Genomic DNA, 19,677 nt, shown 5'->3' with positions numbered 1-19,677 from the left:
TCCAAAAACCACCACTTCTGATAGGGATGTTAAATTCTTAAGTCATTTTTGGAGAACCTTATGGAAGAAGATGGGTACTAAACTTCAGTTTAGTAGTGCTAGTCACCCCCAAACAGATGGACAAACTGAAGCTATTAACAGGATTTTGGGAAACCTACTTCGGAGCTTTGTCGGTAAAAATCTAAAACAGTGGGATCTCATATTAGCACAAGTTGAATTTGCATACAATAATTCAACTAATCAAGCCACTGGAAAATGTCCTTTTGAAGTAGCATACGGAACTCGACCACACAGTCCGTTAGACTTGACTCCATCATCAGATAAACATCAGTTTAGTGCAGATGCAGAAAGCAGAGCAAAAGAGATCAAGAAACTGCATGAACAGGTTCGACAACGGATAATCAAGCAAAATTCAAGATACAAAACTAATCGTGACAAGCACAGAAAGCAACAAATCTTTAAAGTTGGAGATTTGGTATGGATACATTTGCGCAAAGAACGATTTCCCAAACAACCAAATGCCAAGTTGTCACCAAGAGCTGATGGTCCCTTCAAAATAGTTCAAAAAATCAACGACAATGCTTACAAGGTAGAATTGCCAGGAACCTATGGTGTCTAAGCAACCTTCAATGTTGCCGATCTTTCACCATATCTGGATGACGAACCAGATATGAACTCGAGGGCGAGTTCTGTTCAATCCGGGGAGGATGATACAGAGTAAGACATTAATATGGCATAGACTTTGCAGCCACCACCCTATATGCTAGCTTTCCAATTCCACCACCCTACTATTGACAATAAGGCCAACAAGCCACCATGTTTGACATTTACTAGATTGTGTTTCCATTGATGTATTAATTATCAGCACTATTTCAGCTACCATATGGCCTCTAGGATTGCTATAAATAAGGCCACTTTCTTCATGTATTACCACAATTTGAAATATATAAAACTTGAGTTTCTCATTTGAGAGTTAGAGAGTGGATTCTCTCTTGGTTTATGAGCCATAAGTGCTTGCAATTTGGAGCTGATATGGTATGGAGTCGTCCTAAACTCCTTGATTGCCAAGACCTCAGGCTCACTTTCTCGAAATAAGTTACCAGCAGCAGTCAGTTGTGCCTAATCAGCTGGTTCTTTCTTAGCTGCCTCGTCAACAGCGTGGTGCACACGATAAGTGAAGGCAAAGGCTGGAAAAGAAACCTCATTAGGAATGAAGCACGGGCTCCTTAGGGTCATCTCAGTGGTCATAGTTGTTCCTTCTTCATACTTATCTTCAATCACAGTCAAGCAAATTTGACCTAATGAACCAACAATTGTTTCAGGAATAGGGAGGACCTGTAATCTACTTTGAGCGCAAAGCATTGTGCGGATACCGAGGAGGATACTGACATTGAGAGGAACACAACGGTTGGAAGAAGGAAATTGCTTGCCAACGTGCACCCCATTAACCTCGAGTAAGTAGGGCTGGTCGCGTGAGAGGTTTTCACGGGGGCCATAGCCTATACATGCAGGCGAAGGACGTAAACCTCCAGCAATGACAGGTTGAATTTCAGCAGGAAAATTCCACCAAATGTCTTTACCACCCTCAAGGCTTGCGAACATCCTCGCCACATAAGGAAATAAATGTATTTATCCATTATGCCTATTCATATAGGATTATTATTAAAAAAAAATATATAAATGATTTTTTCTTTCAAATTATAATAGATGAAACTAACCATGATCTTGCGAACATCCTTCCTTGCCACATAAGGAAATAAATGTATTACTCTGTTACGCCTATTCATACACTGATATACCTATTCATATAGGATTATTATTAAAAAAAATATAAATGATTTTTTCTTTCAAATCATAATAGATGAAACTAAACATGATTATACACTATTCGATCACTATTATAAACAAAAATCAACAATTTAGATTCATTCATTTAATAATGTATGTAGTCTATAATGAAGGTCATACACCCTCCTGTCACTAATATAAGCAAAAGTTTGATTTTTAGATTAATTCGTTAAATGACGTATGTAGTCTTTAGACTACATACGTCATTTAATGAATAAATCTAAAAATCAAACTTTTGCTTATATTAGTGACCGGAGAGTGTATAAATGATTATAATGACACCAACATTTTTGCTTATAATAGTGATGGAGGGTGTATATTTCAATAAAACTAACAATATAATAAAAAATATAATCTAAATTCTAATTGTTTTAATGACACCAAAAACAATCTTTATTCCTTAAAAAAAACAATCTTTATTATAGAAAAAGTTATTGTTTAAGGGTATAATTGGGATAATGAAAATGTAAATATAGATACACTCATTTAAACTTTTTAAATGATAAAGAAAAATTTGGACATTTGTGTCTGTTACACTTTTATTTTAATATTTACATATATTCTTATCTATTTGTTACACGTGTTATTTGTATTGAAAATTGAGGCATTTTTTGAAAGAAAAAATCAATCCAAAAGAACTAAAAGATGTTATTTTCTTTATATACAGTATAGATATAGGATTATTATTAAAAAAAAAAGGATTATTATTAAAAAGAAATGGTAAGTAACGAAGATATGTTACTCTCGGTTTCTATTAGGTATTTCATTAGAGAGAAATTATTTTTGAGGTCCTGTAGGATTCACTTAATATTTCTTAATTAAGTTAACATGACAAACATGTATAATGATAGGGTATATAAGCATACTCCGAAGAAGTTGATGTCTGCTTGCAAATGATAGAAAGGAAGCTTTTCAGGAAGCTAACTTCACCATAATTTTGTCTACAACAGGTTGAATGTAGATAAATGGAAATCCAAGTTAGATAAATGGCAGGGTACCAAAATCCTAGGGATTTGATGAGGCACCTTTGCAAAACAACATTACATCGTAAACATATAAGATATGGGATGGAACATTACAAGATATGTTTCCCTTGATAAGTTTCAGCTGATCATTTCTCACCATCATTGAAAAGCCTCTACTAAGCACCTCTTCAACTAGGGAAAAAAGAAGAGGGGTAATGGATCTCCTTGTCTCAAACCCCTTGAACAAGCAAAGTAACCTTACTACTTTCCATTGACAGAAGTTGATAGTTTATCCAAATTCAAAATAATTTGAATCCATTGAAACCAAAAGCTTTTAATACTTTAATAAGAAAATTCCAGGCTATAATGTCAAAAGATTTTGCAATGTATATCTTGATGGCAAGACTGCCACCAAAAGACTTGTTCAAAAACTAGCTGATGGCTTCTGAAGTGAAACATATACCCGTAATATAAGTCATTTTTGGTTTCCTCCTGTAAAATATTTTTTTTGATTTACCCCTGTAATTTTTTTTTTTTTAAAATACCCTCCTAATAGGTCATAAAAAAACGACTTTATTTTTTTTTCTTCAGAATCTTTTCATAATTTTATTGTAATTTAGCATATATAAGACTACGACCCTTTTAAATTTGCATACACATTCCTTGCATGTAAAGTATTCATTAATGTGGATTATTTAATATAAATTTATCTTTATCTTGCATAATCATCTTTTGTTTGTCTTTACATTAATGCACTCTTTTTTTTTTTTTTGTCAAGTAGCCTAGTGGTTAGAGCTCACACAATTTAATTGTGGAGAAGTGGAGTGTCCGGGGTTCGAACTCCGGCTCCTGCATATAATATGCAATATCCCTACCAACTGAGCTAAGCTCACGGGGATATTAATACACTCTTTATCACAATTTGTAATGACTTTCGTTTTTACAAAAAGTCCAAAAAAAAAAAAAAAAAAATTCGATCAAATTCATCCCTTAAAACGTGTCATCTGACTTGGAATTTCATGTCATCATTTAACACCTCAAGTCAACGCTATTAACAACGAAACTTGATAAATAGACTAAATTGATTGAACATCATAAAATTGAGAGATGTTTTAGATATTTTGATTAATCTGAGAATGAAATTGATCGATTTGTGAAAATTCAGAGACGAAAAGCATATTCATTCAAAAGAAAAATATAAATTCTGCAAAAAATTCATTCCAAACTTTTTTTTTGAGCAAAAAAATATTTCAATTATGCTGCCAAACATGTAAAAGTAAAATTCTATTATCCTGTACAAATATTCAAGATATGTTGCCATTCATTAATGTCACTTTTTTTTTTTGACTGAATGCCACTTTTTTCTTTGAAAGGTAATGCTCACTTTTTTTAAAAGGTAATATTCACCGTAGTTATTTTAGATTTTTGTATTTATCTCCCCAATATAAAAAAAAAAAAATTACTTATTTCTCAATAAACGAATGTTACCTTACCTCAAAAAAAAAAAAAAAAAAAAAAAGAACTAATGTTACCTTTCAAAGTAAAAAAGTGACATTCATGCACATAAACAACATATCCTTTAAAAAAGCGTACAGACATATTATCATATAGTTAATGAATGTTTGTGTAGCACAATAAATCATTTTTATTTTTTATTTTTTATAACTTACCTATATTAAAATAATTTTATTTAAGACGTATCAACACTAAATTTAAACTTTAATCTTAGTTCGTTATGTTTTTGTGATATTAACCCCTACTGTTAGATCCAAGTCTTGTTGGTAGTATTATATATGAATAATAAAGCATACATTACATTTGAGATGATAGCCCAATGATAATAACTTAATCTTGTAACTTAAAAATACATTATTCAACGTAAAAATAAAAATAAAATTACATTGTTCAAATCCCTCGAAGAAGGTTATAAAATAGCTACTAATGTTATCTTAGTTAACAAACTTTTCTTCTTTCTCCAATTTTATAAATAAAATAAAATAAAAGTATTGCAACACCAACAAGGATTCAGATAAGTTACAGATGTAAACGCCTTTGTTCTATCACGCACAAAGGACATCTTGTAGGAGTGTAAGTTGGCTAGAACAATGCAACAAACATATCTTGTTCTTCGGCAGCAACAAGGCAATTTTTGTTGCAGAAAACCGTATGCAGGTAGATTCAAATGCAATATTGATGCATCCTTTTCGAAACACCTGAATAAAATTGGAATGAGTATGTGTATTAGAGATGAACATGGTGCTTTTGTCCTTGCCAAAATTGATTGGTTTAGTCCCACATGTGAGGTTCATGAGCTCAATTTGGGACCTACGATTTTGAGATGGATGCGAAGAGAGTGGTTGATAGTTTTTTATCTTCTCGGCATGATGTTACTGAATTTGGTATCATTATCCAAAATTGTAAAACTCTCTTTAAGCAGTATTATGAAAACTCAATTGTTGAGTTTGTATGTAGACAAACAAATGAAGTTGCTCATAAGTTAGCTAAGGCGACCTGATTGTCAACTAGTCTTCAGGTTCTATTTGAAATATCAGATTGTATTGAACACACTTTGATTAATGAAATGTTATAAGTTTGTTTCTCTAAAAAAAAGAGTGTATTGTTACACCATTAACACAAAATTTAATATAAAAAATCATTATAAACACAATTAAATACCTATTATTAAAAATATTTTTAAGATTTTAATTTATTAAAATATCTTACATACATATCATAATTAATAATTATTTATCACCATCTAACAATTAATAATTTAAATACTACATTCACATAATAATTGTCAAAATTTACATAAAATATTTCGCCTAAAAAGAGTATCATTTTTAGTGTCCAATATACTTTTTTCTTTCTTTCTTACGGTTGTACTATCTAATTAATATCCTTTATTTTATATTTATGATAATTAAAATATATCAATAGCTATTAAAGATGATTCAATAAAATTAAAATTCTTATTATTTTATTTATCATATTTTCTTAATTTGTGTGAAATCGTTAAATGCGATGATTATCGTGGGACAAATGAAATATCATAAAAAATATATATAAATACAATCAATAAACTCCATTAGACACCTATAAATATTAAAGAAAAGGTCTTGGTAAAAACATTAAGAGAAAACAATTATTAAGGATTAAAATTTTTAATAATTTAATAAAACTTGTCAAAATAAAGAATTTGATAATGATAACACTAATAGTAATTTTTTTTTTTTAAGAAATAACACTAATAGTAATAATCTTAATAAAAGAAAATATGAATGTAATAATTATATATGAGATTCTATCATCATAATATACTTTATATTCAATGTATTGAAGATTAGAAAATAAAAAAGTCTAAAATCCTTTTTTGTGTTCTTTTCACACATGCTAGATTCATTAATTTCTTGAACGATTTCCAATCTTGTTCATTTTTTCTATTCTTTCTCAATTTTGTCTTGCTTTGTTAATTCTCTTTATTTTTCCTCTAATCTATATAAATATGCTCCATTTCACTATAGTTATCACACTTTCTCTCCATCTTTCCATTGAGTTTCTCATTTTTTCCGTTAATTTCAAACAACAACATGGTTCTCGAACCAAAATCAAACACTAATACACCAGTTATCAACCCTTCTCCATCAATTCGAATGATATCATTCGAACAATCATCAAACAATGACACATTAATGGCCAGCCCTCCTCCTCGAAACATGCCAGTTGGACCAAAATCAAATAATGATAAACCAACCACCAATCCTCCTCCACCAACACGAAGCAAGGTACTCATATCAAAATCAAACAACGACACACCCCTTATCAACCCTCCTCCACCAACCCAAAATAAGGCGTTCAAACCAAATTCAAACAAGGCTACCACACCACATGTCAACCCTTCTCCTATGTCGTCGTTGTCACCACCAATGCCGACAACGTCTCAATTTTATTTCAATACACAAATTTCTCCTTTAAATCTGAACTTTGCTGAACAAAAAAATTTCGGATGGACTAATAACTACCCTAGCTTTCATCATAACTATCTTGGCATGAATCCGATGCCACAATGTGGTTCATCTTCCAACCGTCCTGAGTACGTAACCATGCCACTTCTCCACTTGGGCTCATATCAAAGCCTCCCAGAGACTGACCAAACCCACAACCACTCAATTTTTCAATTTGGGTCGGGGAAGAAACAAACTGAAAATACAAGTAGCTCTCTTTTACAGTCAGGTTCAGGGTCAAACCTTGACCTAAGCAAGACTAATTCAATTTTGCAACCAGGTTCTTCTTCAATTCCAGTGGATAAAAACGTTAGCCTCGAACTAAGCCTAGGGCTGGGTAAGAGTCACAGTTCCTCCTCCAACCGGCCCTTTGATTCAAACCGGGCTCAAAAAATTGATTTTATTGACTTCCAATTTAAAAGTTTAGCTTTAAACCCGGTCAGACCAGTGACCAATGCCGACAAAATCCTAAATCAGCTGGTTGGCGGTTTAGCTTTGAACCCGGTCAAACCGGTAATTGAGTCTGAAAAAACCGCAAATCAGCTGGATCAGATTCGAAAGGGTAAATCGATATTTACCTTTCAATCGCCCGCGAAGGCTAAGGGTTCCGGCGAGAACAACGACGCCGGAAAACGTGACGGCGGCGAGATCTATGGAGGAGATAGCGCAGAACGTGACGACGGAGAGGTTGATCTTGGCGGAGTACCTGTCGTCGGAGAGGTCGATGTTGGAGGCGGTGGAGAACGTGACGACGATGAGGTCGATGGTGGACAAGGAGGAGAACCTGACGGAGGAAAGATCAATGGAGGAGGAGAACGTGAAGACGGAGAGGTCGACGGCGACGATGACAAAGACGAAGAACAGGAAAAGGAAGTGGAAGTGGAGACAGAACGTTCAGATGAAGAATCGAACAATGAGTCGAAGAAATTATGGAATCTGAGGCCGAGGAAGCCAACCAAGAAGGAAGAGAAGAAGAGCGGCGGTGGAGGAAGTTCGAGGAAGCCGACGACTCGATCTCAGCGTAAGGCGGAGATGCCGCAAAGGATGGAGCTGAAGCTGACTCTTACAAATGAAGAGATCGAACATGATTTCTTACTCATGACTGGTCAGAAGCCGCCAAAGAAACCGATTAAGAGATCAACAAAGGTTCAGAAATCTGTTGAGGTAATCATATTCTCACCCTTGATGATGAATTCATGAAGATGATGATGATGATTATAGTTTGTGTGTTTTTATTTTTTTATTTTTTTTATGATGTTAATAATGCTTGCAATTGTTGTTGCTATGTGTTTCTGATCATGTATTGTTCTAAAACTGTTGGATTTAATGTACAATTTGACTAAGAACTAGGTTTTTAATTCATGAATTTGGATCTGATTTTGTGTTTGGTTGTTGAATTGAACATGTTTTTCTTAATTACATGATGATGTCGATTAGGTTTTTTAGAGGTTGTTGTGCAAGTGTTGTTAATTGTGATGTTCGAAGCAAGGATTGTTCTAAAGCTGTTGGATGTGATGTACAATATGACTAGAAATTCAATTTTTATTTTATTAATTTGGTTGTTGAATTGATCAAGTTTTTATATGGTTTTTCATGCATTGGTTTTATGACAATGATTAGATTTTTAAAGTATGCTCTAAAGGTGTTTTTGTGAGCAATGGATGTGATTTCAATTTGATTAGGAAATAGGAATCGAGTTTTTATCTGATGAGTTTGGATATTTGATTTGTTCGATTTGGCTGTTGAAATTGTATTTGAGTTTGGCTAATGCATGTATTGTTGTTGACTTTATTTTTGCAGGTTCTTTTTCCAGGCTCGAATTTGACTACCGTATCACCTAAAAGATATGCGGTTAAGGATGACCCACCTTTGAAGGTTTTTCCTCAATCTTATTTCCATGTCTTTTTAGTTTCCCATTTGTTTCGACGCCTGGATGATGGAATAAAAATACATGTTCTTCATGTATGATAAAATGGTTGTTGTTTTTCATTGAAGCAGCAAATTAGCCTAAGCCATTCAATAACTTTTTATTTGTTAAATTTCCTTGGCTATGATTAAGTGTTCCATTGTTATCTAATTTGACCTGCTACATTACAAAATAATATGGTGGCTGGACTGATGGTTCTTTATGTTTGTTGCAGAATTAGGACTTCCAGTTGCTCGCACCGGGGTTGCAGTGTTTCTTGAAACTGTGATGTCTTCTGATCGTGGAACTAGTTTTGTCTTGTCAACATATGCTGAAGGTATTGTCTACCGCATATCAACAGACCATATGAAGATGAGAGAATAAAATGTATTTTGTTTCTGTGCCTAGCTTTTGTGAACCGAGGCACCTAATAAATCGTTGAACTGTTGCAGTATTCCTGTTGTTTTAGTTTAAGTAGTCGGAGAACTACATGGTTTATGTTTTTCAGTTGGTTTATGTTTGTTTTTCAGTTGGTTTACCAAACTGAATAATGTTGGTTTATCTACATTTCTTTTGTCTTTATAATATATTTTCTAAGTTGGTTTCGCAAATAATTGTGGAAATATTGGTTTTATATACAGTCTTTTTCTTCATAATTATTTTTTGCATTGTTGATTTTAATTGGAACCATATATAGCTCATTGTTTTTGTTACCGGTTAAATCATGATGTCAAAAAATATATTTGAAAAACTGAGAAGGAGAGAAGAATAGGAGGGAGTAATTAGGCCTAATATGTAAATCAATTGTAGGGTGATAAATGTTTTGGTTTATTGAAGCTGATTTTCTCTTTGGATATGTGAAATCTGTCACTTGAAACTAAATACAACATTTGCCCGATTATGTTCGTTAGATATCTGGGTGTAAGGTTTAAATGCTGTCACTTTTTAGGTCTACGTGAAACTTAAGTGATTTACGTAGCCTATTTGGAATCTGGATTTTGAATTCAATTACAGAATCTGTCTAAGCCCATGCTTTAATTATTTTGGCTGTTAGGTTAAATGTCAATTCTATGTTTATGTTTATGTCTTTATAAAACCTAAGTAATTTAGATAGCATATGGTAAAGAGGGTAGACTATGGAGCATTGTATATGTGCTTTTGTTCTATATTTTGTGCTTTAAGAAATAGAACAAAACCAGATATAGGGCTCAAACAAGGGATACATTTTGGTTTCCACTAGCAGCTTAGAACTAAAGAGAACATAACAGAAACAATTCTCTTTTGTTCTGTTTATGTCCGTGTTGTCAAATATCAGCCATGGCTGCTCCGTAGCAGATATCGGTGGTGGGTTTTTGGCTTTCTGCCATGGCCAGTTTTGTGGGCGTCACATCATGTTGGCATTGGTGTGGCGGGCTTTTGGCTATCTACCATGGTCCGCCATTGACAACAATGATGTGCGTGCTAATTACTAACTTGGATTTTGTGATATTTCTCTTTATCTTTCTACTAGAACAAGCTACCGACTAATGCTTTTGAAAGAGTTCTTTCAAACTTTAAACTTGACTAATATATATCCATTATGGTTCTAATCATTCGATTGGCTCTGCCGTGGTGGGAGCTTTATTGGAGTGAATAGTATTATGATAATCACACACACGCGCGCACACACACATGTGAATGTATCTAGTGAGAGGATCATCTGTATATAAGAATGAGTGGAGTATACATTTACCCTACAAATATACATGGGTGGTCAAGATTAAAAGTTTATAATGGTGATGGGACCAGTTAAAAAGTCACATGACCATTGTTTTACTTTTTACCATTCATCATTAGATTCAAAGTTCAAGTTTATAATGGTGAAGGGCATTTGATTTAAATGGGAATAAGTTCAGTTAAAGCATGAGGCTTCTCCTTGATGATGAAAGGTGGCATTGTGCAATGAACACAACAACATATTTGACTAAAGATATATTGTTTTATTTTAAAAATTTGGTTATTATTGTTAACTAGCTCAAGCATCTTTTCACTTATCGTGAATAGTTTTCAACTTGGTTTATGTAGGTGAATAACTTCGTCGTAACAACTTATTTATCGAAATTGGTAGTTCTTTATTCTTTTTAAATTTGTAGTTGCATTTTGTCATTTCTAAGTCTCAGCAGGTACTTTTTATATTGGCCAAGATAGATCAAATTTTCAAATGACTGTTCTCTACTTGCTACATTTCTAGTTTCTCTCTTATTGTTCATTTTTCTTGCTGTCGTGTTGCATGTTTTAAAGGACACCTTATTGGTGCTCTCATTGAACTGTTGCCTTATTTTTTCAATATTCTTTATCCTATTTAGTAAATTGCTTCTGTCATGCTGAGTCCTCTTGTTTCATGAACCATACCAGTGCATAAAAAAGAAACTGTTGAGAATATTATAGTAATGTAATAAAGTTTTTTTATATCGAATCTTTCCCACTGGCATATTAGCTAATAATATTTCATTTATAGCTGTACATTCATGCATTGCATGAATAGGAAACTGGTGAAATCATTACACTAAGATAATACATTTTTTATATCAAGTCATTACGACAAGCATATTAGCTAATAAGATTTGATTTATGTACAGCTGTACATTTATGCATTTACCTTTTATGTACTTCATGTCTGTATCTATCTGGCCAATTTTGTGATTTGATATCTGACCTACTAAATGGTTACCTTAAATCCAATGCACTAATGTTGCTAATTGATTTAGGAGTAATGATATTTGTACAACCATTTTGTTACAACTTTTAGGCCAACCTTCTTTTCCTCGCTTCTCATAGGTCAAAAACAATAGAGAGTAAAAACACAATCTGAGTATGAGAGAAATTTGTCCAAAAGTTGTCACAAAATGGTTGTTCAAATATCATTTGTCTTGATTTAATGTGATCTCATCTCTTTGTTCATCTTTGTAATGTTGTCTGGTTCCATGTTATGATCCTCTCTGATATGTCTCTGGGGTGTCGCATGTCTGAAAAGAAATTAAGACTTGCAGTGTGGAAGGACATAATGCTGATGTGCTAGGATTACAATTTTTTTTTAACTAGGAAATTCAGTATAGTAAGTAATATATTTTATTTTGACGTAAGCATGCTCTTGTTCGGTAATTTCCGAGTGATATTGCAAATGCTACACGGACCTGCAATGGATTAAAACTTGTTCAAAGTAGTTATTGTCAAATGGCGCGGTTTGTAAGTTGTAAGTGCTTGTTGATTTTGATTCTAGTAAAAAACTTGCCTAATATATTTAACCTGTGTTTTCCACAGGACAATTACGTCCTTCATTTTTTATGGGCGAGAATCTTGATGATGCAACTTTTAATAACGGATAAGAATGACCCCACAATTCCAGCAGTGCAACAGGTAACAATATTTGATCGCTGATATATAAACTGAGTATTGCAATCAAGTATTCTTGTTTAAAATTTTTCCATTTTGGTTCTTGGTCTTGTGGTCTTATCATTTTTATTGCTAGGGTTTAATGCTGGATGGTATAAAAGAGATGACTGATATCCTATTCTAGTTGTCAAATATGTATATGTATATCCTTAAAAAAAATGTGTATATGTAAATGACGCAAATGTTAAGCATTCAAAAGGTTTTCAACATGGCAGTCAAATCGGGATACGTATCGTGTATCGTTCGACCATCTTTTTGAATCGTGTATCGTATCGTGTATCGTAAGTTACATGAACAAAAAAAATATGACTTAAAGTATCATATATAAACTCCAAAATACTTCAAATATCATATATAAACTTCAAGATACTTCAAAACTCAAGTCATAAACAAAAGTAAATAACATAAAACATCCTTAATTCAATCAAAATCAAACATATAGAGTGTGTAGTGTAGAGAAACAGCGTGTATATGTGTTGGAAGCCGTAAAGGAAGAGAAGGTGAGTGGCTTTGGGGAATAGCTCCAAATTAATTGGTAGGCTACAAAACAAAACTCTTGAATACAAAATGGTTCACTTGCAATATCTGATGGGTCACATAAACCCGATCCAAGAAAACCAGGTAAATTTGGGGTTTTCTGATGGGTCATGCAAAACCTGACCCGGCTCCAGAACTGATACATAAAAAAACGGAATTTTTTTTTTGGAATTTTTGCCGGGTCGTGCAACCCACCTGGTTTTTGCAACTGAGACGCAAGTGTCAAAGTATCGGATAATACTAGATTGAATCGGGATACATGGGATACAATGTCATTTGGGATACAGACCCTGATACGTATCGCCCATGGCTGTTTTCATATCGTATCAGGATACGTATCATGGGATACTAACTACACTGGTTTTCAATATGATGCTTTAAATGTCATAGGATTTTAGCATTTTTGTAATTTATTTAGTTCCTTCTATATTTGGGCTAATTAGATTTATGAAAATTTTGGAAGTAATTATAACATTTCCATTCATGTATGTTAGTTAAATTCTGTAATGGAAGTACGCATATTTTTATAAGCACTAATGTTGTCTGATCTGTGTTTTTCTGTATATTATCATCTGATATTTTTCTTTTAGATGAAATTCCCCTGGAGGTTGTGTTCTTCGTTAAGGAATTAGCAAAAGTTCAAAAGCTATACTATTTTCCAGAGTGATCCAGCTTTAGGCTCTACTGCTTCTCCATGGCTCTGCAGAACAATATGTTACAAGACAACATGGGATATTTTCCAACACTAAAAACAAGTGTAATTTAATTTACTTTTACAATTGAATAAAATAGAATAGCTGCCCTTCAGAAGTAGGTTGTTGATAGTGGTGCTATAGCGAGCAATAGCGGAAAGTGTAGGGGAGCCAATGGCCGCTGCGAGGCTCCTTCCACAGTCGTGGTTGTTGTTGCCGCAAATGGTGCAAAACCGTATTCGGTTCGCCCAAACCTGATATTGCGTCCGCTTTTAGGATTTCAGGGCCAAAATTTTAAGTGAGCAGTACTTTACTATATCAATTCCCACATTTCCTTTCATCTTATTGTCATTTCCTCATTTGTGTGCTCTGCTGCGTCATCCATCTTCATCGTTTTGTTCTGCTTCTCTGTTCGTGTTCTGTTATGATTGTTTTGAATTTATGTTCTTCGTACTGTTCTTTTCCTGTTGCTCTGCTTTGTTCTGCGTTGTGTTAAGTTGTGCTCCTTCATTACTTTTAGAACTTGATTTTGCTGGAATGTCATTTTGATTACATTTAGAACTTGATTCTGATAGGAAATGACAAAGTTGATTATAATTTACTATCAAGTGCAACAATCTCTTCAATTGTGTTTTTTCTTTCTTTCTTTCTATTTTTGAGTATTTATGTTAATGTTGTACACTGATTTTCAGTCTTTGCAACAGCAGCTATCCCACTATCTGCTCCGCTATACCATTTTGGGATAAGTCTGTAATGGAAAGGCCTTGATTCCTAGGAGCAATGAATGTCTGGCCTTCTCAGCATGTAACTGATTACTCAGTTGGAGATTCCTGATTACTTACTTTTTTGTGCAAGTATTGCTAGGTGAATGGATTGGTGATTTTCGCATCTTGGAACAAAAATAACTTGCTTCAACTTAGGTTTCCCAAATCCATATAATTACTTTCTAATTCCTTACTGTATATATCTAATTCTAGTGACCGTTAGTGCTTGTTTATTTTAGTGAGTTACATTTCACTTTCAACCAAAATTTATTCTTTATACTTGGTCATGGCTGGCATAAGAATAAAGCTAGCTACTAGCTATTATGTTCACACCTATTTGTATTATATTACTATATGGGGAAATGATAACAAGTGTCCTTGAAAGCATTTTTTAAGTAATCGAAAGTAGTAATTTTTGCAAAGAAGTATGTGTATTTATTATTTTTTCATATGTTTGACTTGTGTTTTCAAGAGAATATTTTTTTATTTATGATTTTCTTAAACAATGCGTTCAGGGCATTTGTTAGTTGTTAGCGATTCCCTTATTAATATATTATGGGATAATTAGGACGTGAAGAGAACTGAACAGTGCTACACAGCTCCTCAAACCAAAAACAAAAGTCAAATAAAAAAAGGTTAAAATCCAAAGTCAAAATATTTTTGTTTAAATATTCCTCGTATACTGAAAATGATGCATGTGGGGAACAAGACAAATGAGTCAGATATTTGGTATACAACCTGTTGCAAGTGGGAATGTAAAATAAAATAGCAAGTAGGAACTAAGAAAATAGATAGAAAGTGGGAGTAAACTAAGAATAGAAAATAGAAAATTAATATGACAATGATAGAGAAACAGACACAAATAATTTATCAGAACAACACGATTACGATTTGGGAAGGACCCCAACACAGCCTCGCAACATTTTGAAAGAAAAAGAAATTATATTAAACAACCCAAGAAGTTTTCACTATCTTTTCAATAGATGTTACCACAACTCTCTTTAAGAGCAAATTAGTAACCAATAGTGATGGTTAAATTAATGCAATTGAGACAAGAGAACACACCTTCATTATTAGGTGAACAACACAATTTCATTATTAGGGGAACAACAAGACGAAGACATGTGGAAAATTACAACAAAAGAAATACAAGAATTTAGTAGTATCTTGGGTGATATATACCAGTAACACGAAGAAATTGGGCAATAGCAAATAAGAAGATAAAAACACCAACAATAGTTGAGCTGAATCTCCAAGGATCACGAAAATAAACTGATCTCAGCATTCCCATATAATGCTTCCAATAGTTATAGTAATGATCATTCAAATTCTTTGAGGTTTTTCCATAATAATTACATGTTACCACAACATTCTTACAAAGACCATTTATCATAGTTGCCAATTCTGCATGACTTCCAAGTTCATGAACAATGATTTCCTTATCAACCAACAACTCCACATCTTCTTGAGTGTTGATAAGAAAGTCAATTAGAGAAACATAATTGCATATGAAAGGTTGGTTTGAATAATGACATTGTTCCAAAGCAATGAGGTTCCTAAGAACACATTCAGTTGTTTGGTGTACTTTGAATTGAGGAATTTGCAACTTTGTTTTGACAAATTTGAAACATGGTAAGCAACCTAAGCATAGAAACCAATTGAGAACTTGAACCTTGTTAAACTTTATTTCTAATAACTTTTTGTGATGCACTTTCTCAAAGCTAACACCTGCCTCGTTCAACCTTGATGCCGTCTTGAGGACACATTTATCTTCACTATTAATGTGTTTGAAATGTAACGATGGTGACCAATCGTCGGCATACACTTCTTTTGGAAGATAGAAACATCTTACCAAATCAGTGAAGTGTCTGCATGATTTTTTACAATATTTGATCATCTCTTCATTTTGATCTTTCTTTGACCTTTGTGGATTGTAATCTTCAAAGTAGTTAAATGCAAGTTCAAGAAAACTTAGATCATTATTATCCTTGCAAACCTTTTGATATAATTGTTCCAAGACATAAAATGGAAGCTGATTTTCAAGGAGTAACAAATCTCTTTGTATACCCTTGTAAATCCATGATGTTGTGAACATGTAATCCTTTTCCCTTTCAGATTCCTTTGATTTTCTCAAAAATAGCTCTAAGATGAAGACAGAATCTAACATGATCATGTCCACAAACTCATCATCCTTGATGGTATGATCAAACTCAAAATAGAAATTTTTTATCACTTCAATTTTTACTTTGAGGAAATTTTTATATTTTACCAAAGCCTTTTTATTTGTCATTCTTTCCCAAAAGTAATGAAAATACCTTTGTTTTTGTGTATGCATTGAATTTTCTTTGGTGTGATGAAAAGGCCCAATTGAGATCAAATATGGTGTATAAGCTTCTCCATTATTCAACTTTCTAAGATTGGGAGGTACCTTGTAAATACAACAAATACCATGCTTTGCATCCTTGATCTCTTTAGGAATGTCAATTATTATGTCTTCTATTTGTGGTTCTGTTTCAGGTAAAGGAGTAGAACTAGTAGCTGAAGAAGCCATTGAAAAGTCAACAAAGATGAACCTGATCAATTTACAAGAACTCACTTGTTATTATTGACACAAATCTTAAACACATATATGTAGAAATAACCAAAACATCAATTTACCAAAAGAGAACTTGACACAATAAGGCTTACAAACTTCAAATTCTACAAAAGAAATGAAAGATAACAAGATTTAGGTGATTGTTGTTAATTACCTGCTAATATAGATGAACTTCCTTAGAAAATGCTGTGAGGCTCTCTATGTTAGGGTCCTTCTCAAACTCTATTGTGCTAATAATTTAGCTGTGTTTGTTTCTCTACCAATGTGACATTAACTTCTATTTTTATTCTTAGTTTCTTCCCACTTTCTTTGTAGTTTCTTCCCACTTTCTTTGTAGTTTCTTTATTCCTGCTTGCAATTATTTTTCCATTTCCCACATGCAGTGACAATATATATATATATATATATATATATATATATATAGTTATAGTTTTTCTGTATACCAACACTGTTTGGCACACTACTATAGTTTTTCTTTCAACATCAACTTGCATTCAGTATACAAGGAATATTTAAACATTAATATTTTGACTTTGAATTTTAAATATTAATATCCTTCAAAGAAAAAAAAATACTTCATCCAATTATATTTATAAATAAAAAATTACTTTTTAGGTTCATTGAATATATGATATATTTGGTCTATATATAGACCAAAATACATTAATTATCAAATGAATCTAAAATATACTTTTTTTGTTTATAAATATGACCAAATGGAGTAATATTGTTAGAGTGTCTGCATCATTTCTCTTCTTATATACTGAGAAAATAAAAATTATGGGTTGGAACCTAAATCTTAACAATATTAAATGTCTTTACGTTTACCACCTATGTTTCACTTGCATGACATAACTGCATACACTTGTTTATTTTATTTTTTTAAGAACACTCATAATTTTTGACATATACTTGTCGTATAAAATCACAAAGTTCTAACAACAATCAATATAATTATTCTCTAAAAAAAAAAAAGTCAAACATTATAATTATAGTTTTTTCTCTTCTAAATTTATTTTTGAGGCCTAATTATACTAAGAGAGCCGGGCCTCCAGTTTCATAGGAACGGCCCTGAGACTTACCCATGTAAAAAAAATCATTATTTACAGCAATAAAATTAGAACTGAGGATACTCTTCACTTTAGGAGCTTATGACTTTGGAGAAATGTTGAAACATAAGCAATGTCGGTGTAAAATCATTTGAGGGTTCTCTTGAGTCTCTTGTGCATGTAGTTGTACTATTTTATTCTAATTTGGGTTGTAAATGGAAGTTAATTTTAGGGTTAATTTTAAGTACCTTGTGTTGGTTTTATGCATATGTATGCTACTGCAGATTTTTTTTCTTGGTTGGTGCAATTGCTTAGAGTGTGAGAGTGATGATATACTCTAGTCTCTACCGCAAGTTTGTGGCTGTGAAGTACCAATTAATTTTTTCTTGGTTTTATGCATTTGAGGTTTGATGACCGCAAATTTAGTTGGCCCTTTAAAAAATTAAAAGTAAGAGCATGTAATGAATTAGAATTTACAATTAAAATGAAATTCATTTTCCTTCTTTTAGTAACAATAGAATCAATAAGTTATACTTTTGAGTTTTAATATTATAAAAGTTTAGATTTTAGTTTGATATTTATATTTTGCTTGGTATAAGATATTAAAAATTATGAAAAATATATTATTTCATTACAACCGGCCCAACGCTGGTCAAACCTTTACATCCTGAATTCATGACTGCATCGGTTTTGATTACCTTGAAAAGAATAGATTAACTAAATAATAATTGGGTTAAATATGTTTTTGGTCCCTATAAATATGTCAACTTTTCGTTTTAGTCCCTCTAAAATTTTCCTTCAACTTTTAGTCCCTATAAAATTTTCAATCACTATTTTTGGTCCCTATTTTTAATTTAATTTTTGTATTTTTTAATAAAATTGTGCAGAAATATGTCAAATATTCTAAAAACAATTCCTAAAAAAAATTAGATTTTTTTAACAAAACACAAATTAAATATGAATTTTTAACCATAAACAATATAAAAATTCATATTAAATTCATGTTTTGTTAAAAAATTCTGAATTTTTTTTGGAGTGATTCTTATAATATTTTGAATTTTTCTGGAAAATTTTATTAAATAATATGAATTCTACATATGAGTTTACTTTAAAAGAGGGACCAAAAGTAGTGATTGAAAATTTTATAGGGACTAAAAATTGAAGGAAAATTTTAGAGGAACTAAAACGAAAAATTGACATATTTATAGGGACCAAAAACATATTTAACCCATAATAATTTTATGAATTTGGTTTTAGTTAAACACTTTCTTCACAACTATTACCCCATTCGCTACTTCCTCCGTTAGACTATGAAGCTTGTTATATTTTCGTTCCATGAAATTAAATCATCTATGGAGGATTTATCAATGAGTTGATACATTTTTGTCAGATACTGCGTTGGAATTAATGGACCTCTGAATCCGTTGTCGCTGATTCACCCATTTAATTTGTACCACAACTAATATCGCCATCAATTTTGTTTATAGTTCGGGCCTAATTGTCACCAAAAATGTTTCCGTTCTTGATTACAAGAGCTTTTGAGAATTTTTTTTTGTCTCTTTTTATTTACATGCTCTTATTTATTATACATATTTTTTTTCAATCACCAATAAATAACATGTTAAAAACATAAACCAACCCTCTCTCTCTTAAAGGATAAGATTGTAAAAACAATAGTAATTACAAACATATTTAATACAAATATCCACGATCTTAATTCCCATTATTTTTTCAAAAGGGTCCTATAATTAGGGACGAATGTAGTAATTCATAACTATTTCGTAATGGAAGAATAATACTTCCAAGAAGAGAATTGTAATATCAAAGGGAAATGTCAACCAGTGCCTCCGGGGTACTGATTAAATTAAATATATTAAAAAAGAA

The 19,677-nt window shown here is 32.3% G+C and overlaps 2 protein-coding genes across 16 annotated transcripts; one reads left to right on the top strand and one right to left on the bottom strand.

Moving 5' to 3' along the window:
* Nucleotides 1-6,497: 6,497 nt before the first annotated feature.
* Nucleotides 6,498-14,570, top strand: LOC25499988 (uncharacterized). Of its 15 annotated transcripts, none has more exons than XR_005643429.1 (5): nucleotides 6,498-7,981; nucleotides 8,618-8,692; nucleotides 8,959-9,060; nucleotides 12,024-12,119; nucleotides 13,283-14,570. XR_005643429.1 is itself a non-coding variant. In XM_013588296.3 (3 exons), the coding sequence occupies exons 1-3, from the start codon at nucleotides 6,506-6,508 to the stop codon at nucleotides 8,962-8,964; spliced, it is 1,557 nt and encodes a 518-aa protein (XP_013443750.2). In that variant the 5' UTR covers nucleotides 6,498-6,505; the 3' UTR covers nucleotides 8,965-14,570. The 15 variants fall into 15 exon arrangements, 1 of the variants encoding a protein (XP_013443750.2); XR_005643435.1 differs by having other exon boundaries at nucleotides 8,959-12,119; nucleotides 13,283-13,449; nucleotides 14,092-14,570; XR_005643434.1 differs by having other exon boundaries at nucleotides 8,959-12,119; nucleotides 13,283-13,449; nucleotides 14,089-14,570.
* A 500-nt stretch (nucleotides 14,571-15,070) lies between these two features.
* LOC25499990 (UPF0481 protein At3g47200) lies at nucleotides 15,071-17,073 on the bottom strand. Its single transcript, XM_013588298.2, has 2 exons — nucleotides 16,899-17,073; nucleotides 15,071-16,721 (listed from the first exon to the last, which is right to left on the bottom strand). The coding sequence occupies exon 2, from the start codon at nucleotides 16,697-16,699 to the stop codon at nucleotides 15,305-15,307; it is 1,395 nt and encodes a 464-aa protein (XP_013443752.1). The 5' UTR covers nucleotides 16,700-16,721; nucleotides 16,899-17,073; the 3' UTR covers nucleotides 15,071-15,304.
* Between the last annotated feature and the right edge of the window lie 2,604 nt (nucleotides 17,074-19,677).

The sequence above is a fragment of the Medicago truncatula genome, chromosome 8 (assembly GCF_003473485.1).
Source record: "Medicago truncatula cultivar Jemalong A17 chromosome 8, MtrunA17r5.0-ANR, whole genome shotgun sequence".
Lineage (NCBI taxonomy): Eukaryota > Viridiplantae > Streptophyta > Magnoliopsida > Fabales > Fabaceae > Medicago > Medicago truncatula.
This window is presented reverse-complemented; position numbering and strand designations above follow the sequence as displayed.